The 13,577-nt window shown below is 40.0% G+C and overlaps 1 protein-coding gene across 1 annotated transcript in view; it reads right to left on the reverse strand.

Annotated features, from left to right (window-relative positions):
- GTF2H1 (general transcription factor IIH subunit 1) overlaps positions 1-13,577 on the reverse strand; it is a 35,120-nt gene that overhangs the window by 6,915 nt on the left and 14,628 nt on the right. The window contains exons 8-13 of the mRNA XM_004711584.2: positions 7,518-7,645; positions 7,309-7,396; positions 3,822-3,910; positions 3,228-3,345; positions 1,906-1,996; positions 1,155-1,270 (exon numbers count right to left, since the gene is read on the reverse strand). Of these exons, the coding sequence (XP_004711641.1) occupies positions 1,155-1,270; positions 1,906-1,996; positions 3,228-3,345; positions 3,822-3,910; positions 7,309-7,396; positions 7,518-7,645 (630 nt within the window). The remainder of the gene's footprint in view (positions 1-1,154; positions 1,271-1,905; positions 1,997-3,227; positions 3,346-3,821; positions 3,911-7,308; positions 7,397-7,517; positions 7,646-13,577) is intronic.

Genomic DNA, 13,577 nt, shown 5'->3' on the forward strand with positions numbered 1-13,577 from the left:
AAAAAAAATAACCGGAAAAAAAAAAAGAATTCATGCTGTTAATGCTTAAGCTCATAAATCATATTCATTCTTTTGTGCATGTCAGAAAAAAACGTATACACCAATACAAAATTACTGTTATCTTAAAATTTCATTTAGTCAGTAAATATTATCTATATTCCAATGCATGTATATAGCGAACACGTCTCAACCAATCTGCTTCTGATAGGAACTTGGGTCATTTCTCAACTTTCTTTTATCCAAGACATCTCAATGGCTAATTATTTACACACATTCTTATTCAATATTTCTTTAGGGGAAATACAGAAATGCTGCATTTCTGGGCCAAAGCACCTGAAAGAAAGATGGTGCCAGTCATGTAAGCAAAAGTTCTTGGCGACTCGGCACACCCCCATCACTGTTTCTCATTCCTTTGCACATAAGGGAAAAATGCTTCCTCATTACACCTTTGAAGAATTTACTTGACCATGATTAGGGTCCTGAACATTACCTTCGACTTACTGGGCCACTAACATTCTTTAAGAAAACTGCCTGTTAAGTCGTTTAGTGTGTGACTATTATTATTTGGCATTCCAAAAGTATTGTACCCTATCCCCCTGGTAACAGTTTTTTTGGACATATGATCCATGTACCACAACCAATTTTGGATCATGTTCTTCATTCTCTGCTCATTACTGTACACATTTAACTGATTATTAGTTCCCCATTACAAAATGGTTGTGGTGATGATTGGACAACTCTGTATGGTACATGGAGGTAGATTCAAGTCTAAAGCCGTGGGACCCTATTGTGGGATGGGTTTGGACTATGGGTTTCCTCAGTTATAAAATGGAAAATAATCAATGACTGCTCACGGATGCTGCCAAGTTTATGGGAAATGCAAAGTCCATGCTTCAATAGAGGGTTAAAAAAAAAAAAAAATCAAGCTTCAAAAGGAGACCTAACCAATTTACACAAAATAACCACAGCGGCACCAGGTGAAGGTGGCTGCTGATTCCAAAGCCAGCAGTTTGAGCCCTCGAGTTGCTCCACCAAGGCTGCAGCCTGGGAAACCCTCGGCCCTGCCCTCTCAGGGTCACAGTGAGTGGGTGCTGACTGGATGGCAAGCACCCACAGGCACCCCCACAGGCAGCCTGCCCGGAACGGAGGCTGACCTTTTCTTCTAGGAATGGTGTGTTAACAGGAAAACAGGACCAGAAGTGCCGCAGAAGTTCTCCAACAGCCACGTACAGATGCTTCAATTCAGACTGGATGTCATTTGGCACCATCTCTGCAATGGAAGAGGCCCACAGGACGAAAGCTAGTATCACAGGAGCATACTTTCTGAAAAATGACCGCTCAAAGAGGCTAAATCTAGAACCACTACCCTTGACATATGACAAACGAAGACAAGCAACTTTGATGTAAATCACTGATTCTGTGGCTGAGATCACAGAACTTGAAATTCCTTGGGATTTTTCTGGGGGATAATGGTATTTAATTTTACTTTCTATTGATGTGATAACTAACGATAATAAACCCCGCCCCCACCTCCTCTCAAACAATTTTATTAGGACCTAATCCAGACACCAGACCATTCTATAGTCCAGTCATACCCTTGGGATTTCTGAGAAACTTTCAGGTTCCTTGATCTGTTCTAACAGGTATGGGAGGAGAAAAGAGCCACAATACAATATTGCTATGATATACTAGAACAAGGTGACAGTTTGTAACCATAAAACGATTCTGAAAACTGCTTTTATCTAGATATATTTCAGTGTCCAGATAGGTAAACACAAATATCTCCCTCTATAGATCCAAGAAATACTCCAAAGGGGAGAACAATCCCCCCCGCAACCACCTCAAAATAAATACCCCTCCGAACTTGCTCCTAGAGCTCTGACAGCACAAGTGGTCCGCACGTACGGTTTATGGCTTGCTGTGTCCCTCCCTGCATAAGGGCTCCTCCAGGTGACAGGGCTGTGATGGTACTACTAGCAGCACTACTTGAGAGAACCTGAAAGAAAATAAAACACAGAAACGGCTTTCATTTTTTCACTTTTGGCATCTTATTCAACATTTCAGTTTTACTGCAACATTTTAAAACATGCAAGTCTTGCTGCACATCATTTATAGCAACCAGAGTGAACTGCTTTGCATTAGGCTACAATCTGTCTAGAAATAAAGTAACCACAAGTCTTCCAGCACCTGTCAAATCCACATACTTTGCTAGTGTTGCTTCTGGCTCAGTGACTATGGACCAGAACTACCCTCCAGGGTCCCCAAGGCTGTATTTTCCACAGAAGTATATCATTACATCTTTATCCCATGGAGCCACTCAAATTCTTATAACTCAAGGTAAAGGAACATACTTTAACATGTACCTTTGATCGCAGTTAGAAAACTGGGGGGAAAAAGAAAAAGAAAAATCCAAATAGCAGAAACATGTTGGAAACAATATTGACTATCAATATTTAGGGACATAACCCACCTACTAATTTAATGGAAAACTACTAAGTGCCAGGGACTTCAGCTACTTGAGAAAATCATTTGTAGAAGTTTGAGCACAAGTGAGAGTTTCATGAGCACACAGCCTGTGTGTGAGCGAGCTGGACTAAGGAAAATAAGCTACCATCAGGGAGATGGCACACACCATCGCAAATCAAGATCACGTGGAAGCTCACTTTATTTTATCCCTATACCCCTTCCACTGGTGGCTGAGCTTATCCAGGAGCCACCAAATTGCCACCAGGCACCAGTAACAGGACAGATAACTTTATTTTTTCCTGTGAAAAAATAAAGGTAAAGTACTTAAAATTGACCATGATTTAAGAGTTAAGAGGGTCTACTTTGGTGCTAGGACAAGAAAGAAGTGGTGAAATAACTCCATTAATTGTGTGTGCACGCACACACACACACACACACACATTTACTAGCTTTGTCTGCTAAGGAAACACCCGCGGTGATGCAGAAAAAGCTCTAGGCTGTTTGAACCCACAAGCTGCTGTGTGGACAAAAGAGACGGCTATCTGATTCCATAAGGCTTTACAGTCCTGAGAGGGGTGTCATGAGTCAAACAGACTTGAGGGTAGTGGGTTTGGTTTTAAAACTGAAAGTATAATTTATTTAGCACAAATATGTGTTTAAGTCTAATGAAAAGATCAGTTGTATAATTCAATCTGATTTTGCTTATAAGCTGAAGAAGGAACTATGGAAATTCTGGTCTCCAAAGAGTACCTGTTACTTACCTGAGTTAGTTTGGGTGTGTAAGCTTCCATTTCTTGTCTAATACTTTGAAAAGAACTAATAATGTCCTGACTTGTTGCATACTGTAGTGACTGGATTGGAGTTGGACCATGATAATACCTGAAGGTCAACACAGAAGAAATGACCAATCACATAAAATAAAGGTGCGCAACATCTGCCTTCAAACACAGTGATCACTATCAAGTTTTCTAAAACAAAACACTATAACGAGAATGAAATAATTTTACAAGGTTCTAACATAATGATCTAAATTTTATCTTCTTGACTTTGATCATTTAGGATCCTTGTCTGAGGCGCACAATGATAAAATGATTAAAATACAAACACTTAAACTTTCGGAATATATTCTGCACAGAGCTGTTACATATCACCTTCAAAGTACTCTACATTACACTAACACATCTGTCGAATCTGCGACTTCACTCTTGCCTAGCAAGAAAAATGTGTAGTATGTAAGCTTCGCCCAGCAGAGCTTTTTGCTGTGTTCTTTTTTCTTTCTTTTTATATCTTGGGGGGGGGACGGGGACGGGGACGGCGGTACCCCTGTATTCTGGTTCAAATTAATCTAAACTTACCTATCGGACTTCTTAAGGTTTAGAGCAATTGTTTTTATGGAATTATTTTTTCCCAAGTCTTCATATTCAATGGCCTCTTGCAACTTTGCCTACAATTAACAAAACACCAGTTGTCAGTAACTGTACCTGACACAGATAATGAACATGACAGGGGAAAAAAACACACATAAAGCTACAGAAGGGTATAAAACAAAGTCTTCCCACATGAGCCCAACTGTCTCGAGATGAAAACAACAGAACCAAACCAATTAATAGACTCATGTATTTATGAAGAGTACCTGTTTTCCCACAGTTCCACCACACTAATTATTACTGACCTTCTAATTATTGCCAATCTGGTAGTTGAGCCTTTTATCTTACTGCTTTACCCCCAATTAACAATTTAGTCACACTTTCTACAATTTTCTAATGGATGTACCTGTCTTAGGGGTGGCTGGGAAGGATTGGGTTGTAGAAATTCTGAAATTCTTAAGGAACTTATTTCTTTATTATGTTACAAATTATTTTTTTTCCAGACGGTTTTAAAATTTTAACTATAAAAAGCTACCAGTCTTTTATTTAAAAAAATTTTTTTTAAAACTTTTTTGCTAAAAGCTTGGATCCGCCTGAAATTATTTTGGAATAAGGATAAGGTAAGTAAGCTGTCTCTTTTTATTGCATGATGAACCAGTCATTCTGACATCATTTGTGGAATACTGTCTTTCCCCACCAATTTTGAAATGCCATGTTTAGCAACAATTCTTCTCAGTGTCTGGGTGTACTTCTGGTTTTACTAATTTGTCTTCTTCTGTGTTAGTAAACAAATTGCTTAGATGTATATAACTTTTTAATAAAAACACAGTAATTTTAAGTCACTTCAAGACAATACACAAGTATTTTTAAAAATCAATTCTGTAATACGAGGGGTAGTCCAAAACAAAACAAAAAGCACATCCCCCCCCCCCCAAAAGCTATGTATTTAATACAAACAACCTTATCACCTTCAAAGTACTCTCCATTACACTTAATACATTTGTGACATTTGCGATTCCATCTTGGAAACATGTTTCAAATTCATCTGTTTGAAAGGCTGACAGCACCTCCCTCACTTTTTTCTTCCTCTCTTCTACATCATCAAATCACTGTCCTTTCATGTCCCTCTTCATTTGGGAAAACAAAAAGAACTCGCACTGAGCAAGATCAGGTGTGTGGGTTAAGAAAAGTATGCTGTTTTTTCCCAAAAACTGGTGCACTGAGATGGCTGTGTGAGCAGGTGCATTGTCGTGGTGGCAAAACCAGTCCCCTATATGCCACAAATCAGGACTTTTTTGCCACACAATGTTATGCAATCTTTTCAGAACCTCTAAATAGAAAGCATGATTAACAGTCTGACCTGGTGGAACGAACTCCAAATGCACTATGAGTTGACATTTTGGGAAGCTGACAGACATCCAGAATGATGTTTGTCATCAATTGGCATTTCACTTTTTTTGGTATGAAAAAACCACTCGTACACTTGACTTTTCCCCATACCACTGTCCTTGTAAGCCCTGTTCAACTTCACAACATTTTCTGCAGCATTTTTCCCAAGCAGGAAACAAAATTTCACAGCTACTCGTTGTTCTCTTAAAGTGGCCATCACAAAAATGGAGGTTTGAGCGAAACTGCTTTTACAAAAAAATTCGCTGTGACCAGAGATAACACTCCCCTTCCCAGGCGACGCCACTGGGTACACTAACTCAGGGAGTTGCTTGATGCTTGCCTAGCGTGAAAAATGCGTACCATAAAAACACCACTCCACTCAGCGCAATTCAGTGTTTTTGGTACCCCTCATATATCCTTTACATGACTATGAAATTCTTTTCATTTGTCAATTTTCATTTGTACCCATCAAGCTTTCATAAAAACACGTATGTTACTAAATGTACTTCAAAAAGATCAATGTGAAACTTACTATTTTGGATTGCTCAAAGTTTATGTCCAAATAGTTCCTGTACAGTATAGGAACAAACCTAGAGCTTCAGCATGGCAGCCAAAGGCTAACACATCAATCAACCTTACTTTACTTAGTCAGTCATACATATTCTTTCAAGTCAATACGTGCCACCCAACTCCAAGCACATCACGTCTGCACTGCTGCTCTCTTCCCTAAGACGTACGTCCCCCACTCAGCGGCCGTAATAGTGCAAGTCCAAAACCTCGACTTCTGCCACGACTAGTCAGGTTATGCCAGACTAAATCACAAGTTCCGTAAGCACATGGACCCTTTCACTAAGACTTCTGAACAGAGTTCTACGTAATCTTTGTAATTAATTATTGATTTGAAAGATTATTTAAGGCTAGCACCTCTTATGAAAATTCAGAGAGAAAAAAAGATTATTGAAAATTTTTTCACAACCAAGAGTGGAGTACTTTAATACAACAGTACTGAAAAAGCATCACTTCTGAGATTGCTTCATTTTTTAAATAACACTTTAAAAATACTAATGACATTTAACTACTGAAACATATCAAGCAGAAAATTTTATTTATTTTTTTAAGCAGAAAATTTAAAAGCCGCCATAATCTCTTTACCAAAATATAATCATTTAGCATATTCTTTTGAAGGCCCGTTAAAATTTCGAATACTTAAAAAAAATGTAGTATTACAGTTTATAACATTTTGTGTACTTTTACTTAATTTATCATTAATCCTGCAGGTTATTAGGGGCATTAAACTTTACAAAATCAGGTGTCCCTTGAATTATACACATGTACCTTGGATATTATTTCTAATACTGCAATGAAGATGTATATTTATATCTTTGCACATCTTTAAATGTCCACAAGTAGAAAGCTGATAGATAAAAAGGCATAAACATTTAATATTTTGATCTATAATACTAGGAAGTATTAAATACTAAGCAGCAGTATTTTAGCTATTTTTAATAGCTATTATCATTTTTAGCTATATTTTTAGACATAATGGCTTTCTAAGCACATTTTACTATAATTTGATTTTGAAATAGGAGAAAGGACAAACACTTGAAGTAAGAAATGTCCAAGTAGATACCTCTCTCTGTCCATACTCCCCATTCTATATGAATTCTTCAAGATTTAATGTGAAGATATTTCTAGCTCTGAAATAATAGGGACAGATTACTTGAAAGCTGAATGGCAAGTCACGCTAAGGAATCCTCTTTTATTTATTTATTTTTTAAAAATCATTTTATTGGGGGCTCGTACAACTCTTATCACATTCCATTCATCCATTGTGTCAAGCACATTTGTACATATGTTGCCATCATCATTCTCAAATCATTCGCTTTCTACTTGAGCCCTTGGTATCAGCTCCTCAATTTTTTCCGAGGAGTCCTCTTTAGAAGGCTCCAGTTTAATCTGAATACTGAGTAGCTGGGTCAGAAGAATGAAGTTATATGCAACAATGATGAGTTAGCATAAAGCACTAGTAGTTGTATAAGGCAGTGGAGAAATATGTGTCCTAACTGGTCCAGACTTTTGCCCTTACCCTTTTGACTGCTGGCTGAAAGCAGTCTGCATCTCGGGAATTCCCATCCATGCCGCTGGGTTCACCGTTTTGTTCATTTTGTGCTTCTCTTAAAACAAAGAGGGATGGGAGAGGGGAAATAAATGTCAAAAAGCCACAAGCAGAACACCACAATTCCATTTGGATATTTGGAAAAGTCCAGCTATTGTGCCTTTGCATGTGTACTTAACTGTTTCTGGAGACCTGCTGCTAAGACCATGGCACTGTGATGGTTAAATCTCTTGATAATGGCAGCATTACTATTCTCCTTGATGGATTTAGAATTGGAAGTAGATGGCACAGAAGAAATGCCATAGCCCTATGAGAAAAAAAAGTAGTAGATTAAAAATAATGTTCTGATTTGTCTATTGCAATAGATGCTTCGAATTCCCAGATCCTAGAATTAGATGCAAAGAATTCCCAAGATGAAAAGACTAAGACCATATATACTCGAGTATAAGCTGACGCAAATATCAATAAAGGCACCTAATTTTACCACAAAAATGCATTAAAAATGTGCTGAAAAACTCGGCTTATATGAGTATATACGGTAATTTTCATGAGCATTGCTAAATACTTGTAGGCAAACATTAAAAAATAACTAATGTTCTGCACATAAAAAATTATAAACTATTACTTATTCCTCTTAGCATCACAAGGAAAAATAATCTTAAACTCTACATGTTTCCCCCGAGTTAGTTAATTGTGCCAGCCTGGCCGATAATCACATGTGGGTCTGGTTGAAAGGCGGAGGGATAAATGGGTGGTGAAGCCTCGCCTTTCTAGTTCTCGGGTCTCTTGTTTTTTGATGGTTGCACTGGGTGCAGCTGCCTTAGCAGTTCCCTGCTTCAGCTTGCAAGATGGATTTCCTACAAGACATCCCCAAGGAGAAGCCGCATGGATCTATCCCGATGCAGCCCTGGGTGCTGGAGCAGCCCTGTGGAGACCCCTGCTAGTGCTGAGATGCTTACACGTTCACTGACTCAGCTTTCCTCCTGCAGTCGGCATTATTGCCTCTGTTTTGTGAGGTGAAGGACTTTGTGGACTGGTGTTGGGTATGGGTTAATGTTGGACTTGTGGGCTTGGGCAGCATTGGGTTGGGATGTTTTCGTGATGTACATTTTCTTTGCATAAAGCTCTCTCTTATACATGAGTTGCTGTGGATTTGTTTCTCCAAAGTACCCAGACTAACACACCCCCTTTCTTAAAAGTAACTATTGATCTTCTGAAGAAATAGGTCACAGTGAAGAAAGAACAGAACCCAACTTGACCGTACACTCTGCAAAGCTAGAACTCAAATTTTGGCTTTTATAATTTTTTCTAAAACAGGTCTGCTGCTTTTTACCTACAGTGACCTTCTAGTTTACAGAATAGAACTACCAAGGTGTCCTGGTTTTAATAGTAACAGAAATAGATCACCAAGCATTGGGTTCAAGCCATTTGGCCATGTAGAGACCTTAACGTAAATCTAGCAAATTAATTAACCCACTTCAGTGCTGTACAACAATGAGGATGAACTGAAATTTTACAAAGTTGGTAACACCCTAGCCCTAACAACCCACTGCCATTGCAGATTTAGGCTAAGCTCGGCCCTATTGGACAAAATGGCTCCCACAGGGTTTCTGAGGCTGTGATTTTTATAGAAGCACACTGCCTCAGATTTCTCGCAAGGGGCAGCTCATGGGTTTGAACTGCTGACCTTATTGTTAGTCTTCACTGCTTACCCAAAAATTCCACCTGGGCTCCTAAGATCTGCCATGTGCTAAAGATATTTCTGCCTCAGAGCTTACATTGTTTTGAGGGATTACTGAAATTATCAAGTACAACAAGTTCTAAAAAGAACATTTGGAACTGAGAGGCCATTGGGGTCTGGTTTATGATAAGGGAAAATGGCCCCAACTTGAGGTAGCAGTAGGCAAGGTCCAGTGAAGCAGGGCATTGTATAAGTTTGGGTTATATTCTAAGTTCAATTAGAAGCCACCAAAAACAAACAAACACAAAAAACAACCCAAAAAGAAAGAAGCCACTGAAGAGTATTACTGAGAACATTGTGATCCAATTTGTAACTTACTGCTAGGGGAGAATGAGCAATAGACAAACGAAAAAGAGGAGGGAGGTCAGTTAGGAGGTTAACTCAAGCCGCCAAACCAAGGATGGTGGAAACAGGAAGGTGAAAGGTTGTCTGAAAACCTTCAGAGAAGCAGACAGATCAAAGATGGATTGTAGAAAATTGGTTGATAAACTGGATGTTGGAGGTGAGAAATGGGGGAGAATCATAAAGACTTATGGGTTTTTGGCTTAAGCAACCAAGTCCATGGTAATGCTTTTACTGCAATAGCAAAGACCTGGGGAGAAACCGGTTTATAATCATAGGAATTAAAGGTTCCATTCTGGACATGTTAAGGTGCAATGTCTGAATAAACATTTAATAGGAAATACCAAGCAAACAGCTGGAGATAGGATTTTGGGACTGTGGGGTGTGGGAAACAGAAAGATTTCTCCCAAGTTGTCTCCCCCAAATATATCCCAAACTCAGCTGCTTGCTATACGTGGAGAATGATGATACACTTGGGAGGTCAACAAAAGTAGGTCAGGGGTTATTCTCCCTAGGGGTTATCAGCCACCCAGAGCAAGCAGACACCACTGTTTATCTCATAAGTAGGACCCACTCCTTCTGATAAGGATAGTAGTTGACTACAGTATTTCCTTGTAGTAGACCCCAGGGAGGTCAAGCCCACCGAAGGGTGACCAAGGTTAGGCCACCATCATGAATCTAGGGTCCGCCCTTCTTGTCACATGTATATCCCTAGTCCCTCCCCTTCCTATCAAATGTACACCCCAAGCTCATCCCCTTCCTGCCACACTTAAGCCTATTGTACAGCCCCTTCTTATGATGTGTATGCCTATTGTACAGCCCCTTCCTATGATGTGTATGCCTATGTACTGCCCCTTCCTGTGATGAGTGGTTACCTGTAATCACGCCTCCCCCCACCCCCCTTAGTAGATATAACCCTTGGTTAGCAGTAAATGGGGTCCTCCAGCCTCCTGCTGGGTCTCTGCCCCACCTCGTCTCCGCCCAGGCTATGCACCGACCTGGCTGGTAAGATCATGGCCATCCACGAGGTGAGCATGCTACCATGAAAGGTGTCTGACTCCATTATTTCAATCTCTCTTCTATCCCTCATCCTCTCTATGACTTTATTATAATCTTTATATATCTCAACCGTACAATTGCGCTTACTGAACCCGTGATTAGTTGGAGGGGGGTTGGCATTTCCCCCCACACAGCGGGGTTAAAGCTAAAACAACTCTATTGCTATTCATTCTGACGCACAGCACCCCTGGCAGGGCAGAATAGGACTGCCTCCACGTTTCCAAGGTTGTGAAACTTCATGAAAGCAGAATGCCATCTTTCTCCCTCGAGTGGCTGCTGGGTTTGAACTGCCAGCTTCTCAGTTAGCAGCTGAGCACTTAACCCCTGTACCAGCAGGACTCCTTTAGGAGTTAAGATAGACCAGTGTTATTTGGGAGCTGCGTTCCATAAAATTCACAGCAGTGGAATAGAGAGGATGCATTCGGAGGGCCCAACTATAGTCCAGGACAGGTACAACGTTTGGAGGATGGTAAGGGAAGAGGTGACAGGGGATAGAGAAGCTCTGGTGGCAGAGTAGGTTGCTAAATGTAGGTCAGCAGTTTGAAAGCAGTTGCTCCTTGGCAGAAAAGCTTTCTTTTTGAAGCTTTCTGCTCCCATAAAGATTTGAAGTCTTAGAAACCCACAAGGGCAGTTCTTTGTCCTTTAGGGTCACTGAGCTGGAACACCTTGATGGAAGTGAACCTGGATTTTTTTTTTTTTTTTTTGAAAGAAGAGTCACCAAACATCAATCAACACACATTTCTAATAAGGAATTGCTTAAATGTTAACAAATCCAAACAGTGAAAAACCATGCGGGCTTGGGGTAGAGACCCAAAGCCCATCTGTAGATAATTAGACATCCCCTTACAGAAGGGCCACAAGGAAGGGATCATTCAGCCAGGGTGCAGTATAGCCCTGACAAAACACACAACACTCCTCTAGTTCTTGAACACCCCCCGCCCCTACTATCATGACTTCAGTTCTACCTTACATATCTGGTTAGACCAGAGTAAGTACATTGGTACAGATAAGAGTTCGCTGAATCCAGGACAGATAAACCCCTCAGGAACAGTAGTGGGAGTGGTGATACCATGAGGGTCGGGTGGGGGGTGGGGGGGAGAGTGAGGGGGGGAGAGTGAGAGAGCGAGAGCGAGAGCGAGAGAGAGAGTGTGTGTGTGTGTGTTGGGGGGGTGGTGGTGGTGTGTATTGGGGGAGAAAAGGGAATTGGTCACAAGGTTGGATATAACTCCCACACTTGAGGGGGACAAATAATAGAAATGTGGGTGAAGAGAGACAATGGACAGTGTAAGATATAACAATAATAATATATAATTGATCAAGGGGTCACAAGGGTGGGGGAGGGGGGAAAATGAGAGCTGATACCAAAGTCACAAGTAGATATACATTGTCTTGGGAATGATGAAGACAACATATGTACACGTGGTGCTTGATATAATTGGATTAAGGATTATTATAAGATCTGTTAAGAGCTCCCAATAAACTGATTAAAAAAAAACCACCCAGCATGCAGGCATTACAACATGCAGATGATAATGGTAACAGCATTATTCATTGAGCACTTAGAACCTACCAGGGGCACGCACAATCGTAGCAGGCTGACACTATTATATATATGCTCATTTTATAAGAAAACTCAGTAATAGTGGCTACAAATTAGCAGCATTCAGGCCAGTTTCATCTTATAGCTGATGTGAACAATTACAGTAATTTTAGCTTAGACTAATATTGATAAACAAAAGACAAAGAAAATTACAAAAGTGCATGCACAACACACCATTATTTTTACTTAAAAATAAACAACAAAAAGCATGGGGGGGGGGGGATTCCCATTGCAATAAGCTTCATCTCCTTAGGATGATTAGGAAAGCACACTTGTAATGTGTTGAGGTTCACCAAGGACATGACTAAAAGTCACCAAGGAACTGACTGACCTAAGCATCAAACATTGTTCTGTAATTTATAATTAGATTGTAGCACAACATTTTAACAATGGCTTTTCTTAATTAACATGCACCAATGTAAGGGGAAAAGGGTGTGAGCAAGTTTCTATGACCAGCAGGAAAGAAACCCAAAGAAGGAACACAAATATACTAACCCACATTCTCTGCCATCAGTCAATGAGATTCACAGTGACCTCATTGGACAGAGTAGAACTGCCCCTGCGGGTTTCAGAAGCAGAAACGCTCTTGTGTCCCAGAGAACGGATGGATAATGGGTTGGAACTGCTGGCCTTGTGTTATGTAACCTAAGGCGTGCACTCCCAGGGCTGCTTTAAGAAGAGTGAGAAAATGAAAGCATGCCAGTGAAGGGAAATGTCCTAGGGATAGGAGAAAGAGGTAGATACAATAGTTTCCCTTTTTGATGATTTTGTTTCTTTTTCTGTCCTTAATATGGATCTACATTCATTAGAGCAAGTGTAGGCTGAAGCGTGAAGCTGGCCTCATTAACAAGTTGTCTTCATTATGACTTGGAGAAATGCCAACAGTGGAGGTAGAAAATTCTTTAAAAAAAACAAATTACTAGTTCATATGAGAATTTCCATTTTTGAAGGCAATTTTAAATGCGAAAGATACTACTGAAAAGTACTCTGACAAGTCACTGCGAACATCTGAGGTCCGTTTGTTTTGCTTTCGTTTAAGTGTGACATTTGCACCTAAAGCAATTTAAAAATTGAAATTCTTGAAGACCAGGAAAGGACTTTTCAGATACATCAGTGTTTCCCAAATGGGTAACACCTCCCTGTGAACAACCCAGGGGGACTGCAAAAACAGATGTGTACATTTTATCGGGGATTATGGGCTATGGTACGAAAGTTTTTAGGGGGGAGGGAGGGGAAAAATGAGCAAATGATATTGAGGGCTAAAGTAGAGGGCAAATGTGAGATTGATGAGGGCAACAGGTGTACATATGTGCTTGACTCAATGGATGTATGTATGGTGTGTTAAGAATTGTACGAGCCCTCGATAAAATAATTTAAAAAAAAAAAGAATAACGAGGGTAACAAACGTACAAATGTGCTTTATACAATTGATGTATGGACTGTGATGAGTTGTATGAGCCCCCAATAAAATGACTCTAAAAAAAGTTTTTAATTGCC

This window comes from Echinops telfairi, unplaced genomic scaffold, assembly GCF_000313985.2.
Source record: "Echinops telfairi isolate 266 unplaced genomic scaffold, ASM31398v2 ScPeMD7_60;HRSCAF=208, whole genome shotgun sequence".
In the NCBI taxonomy this organism is placed as follows: Eukaryota; Metazoa; Chordata; class Mammalia; order Afrosoricida; family Tenrecidae; genus Echinops; species Echinops telfairi.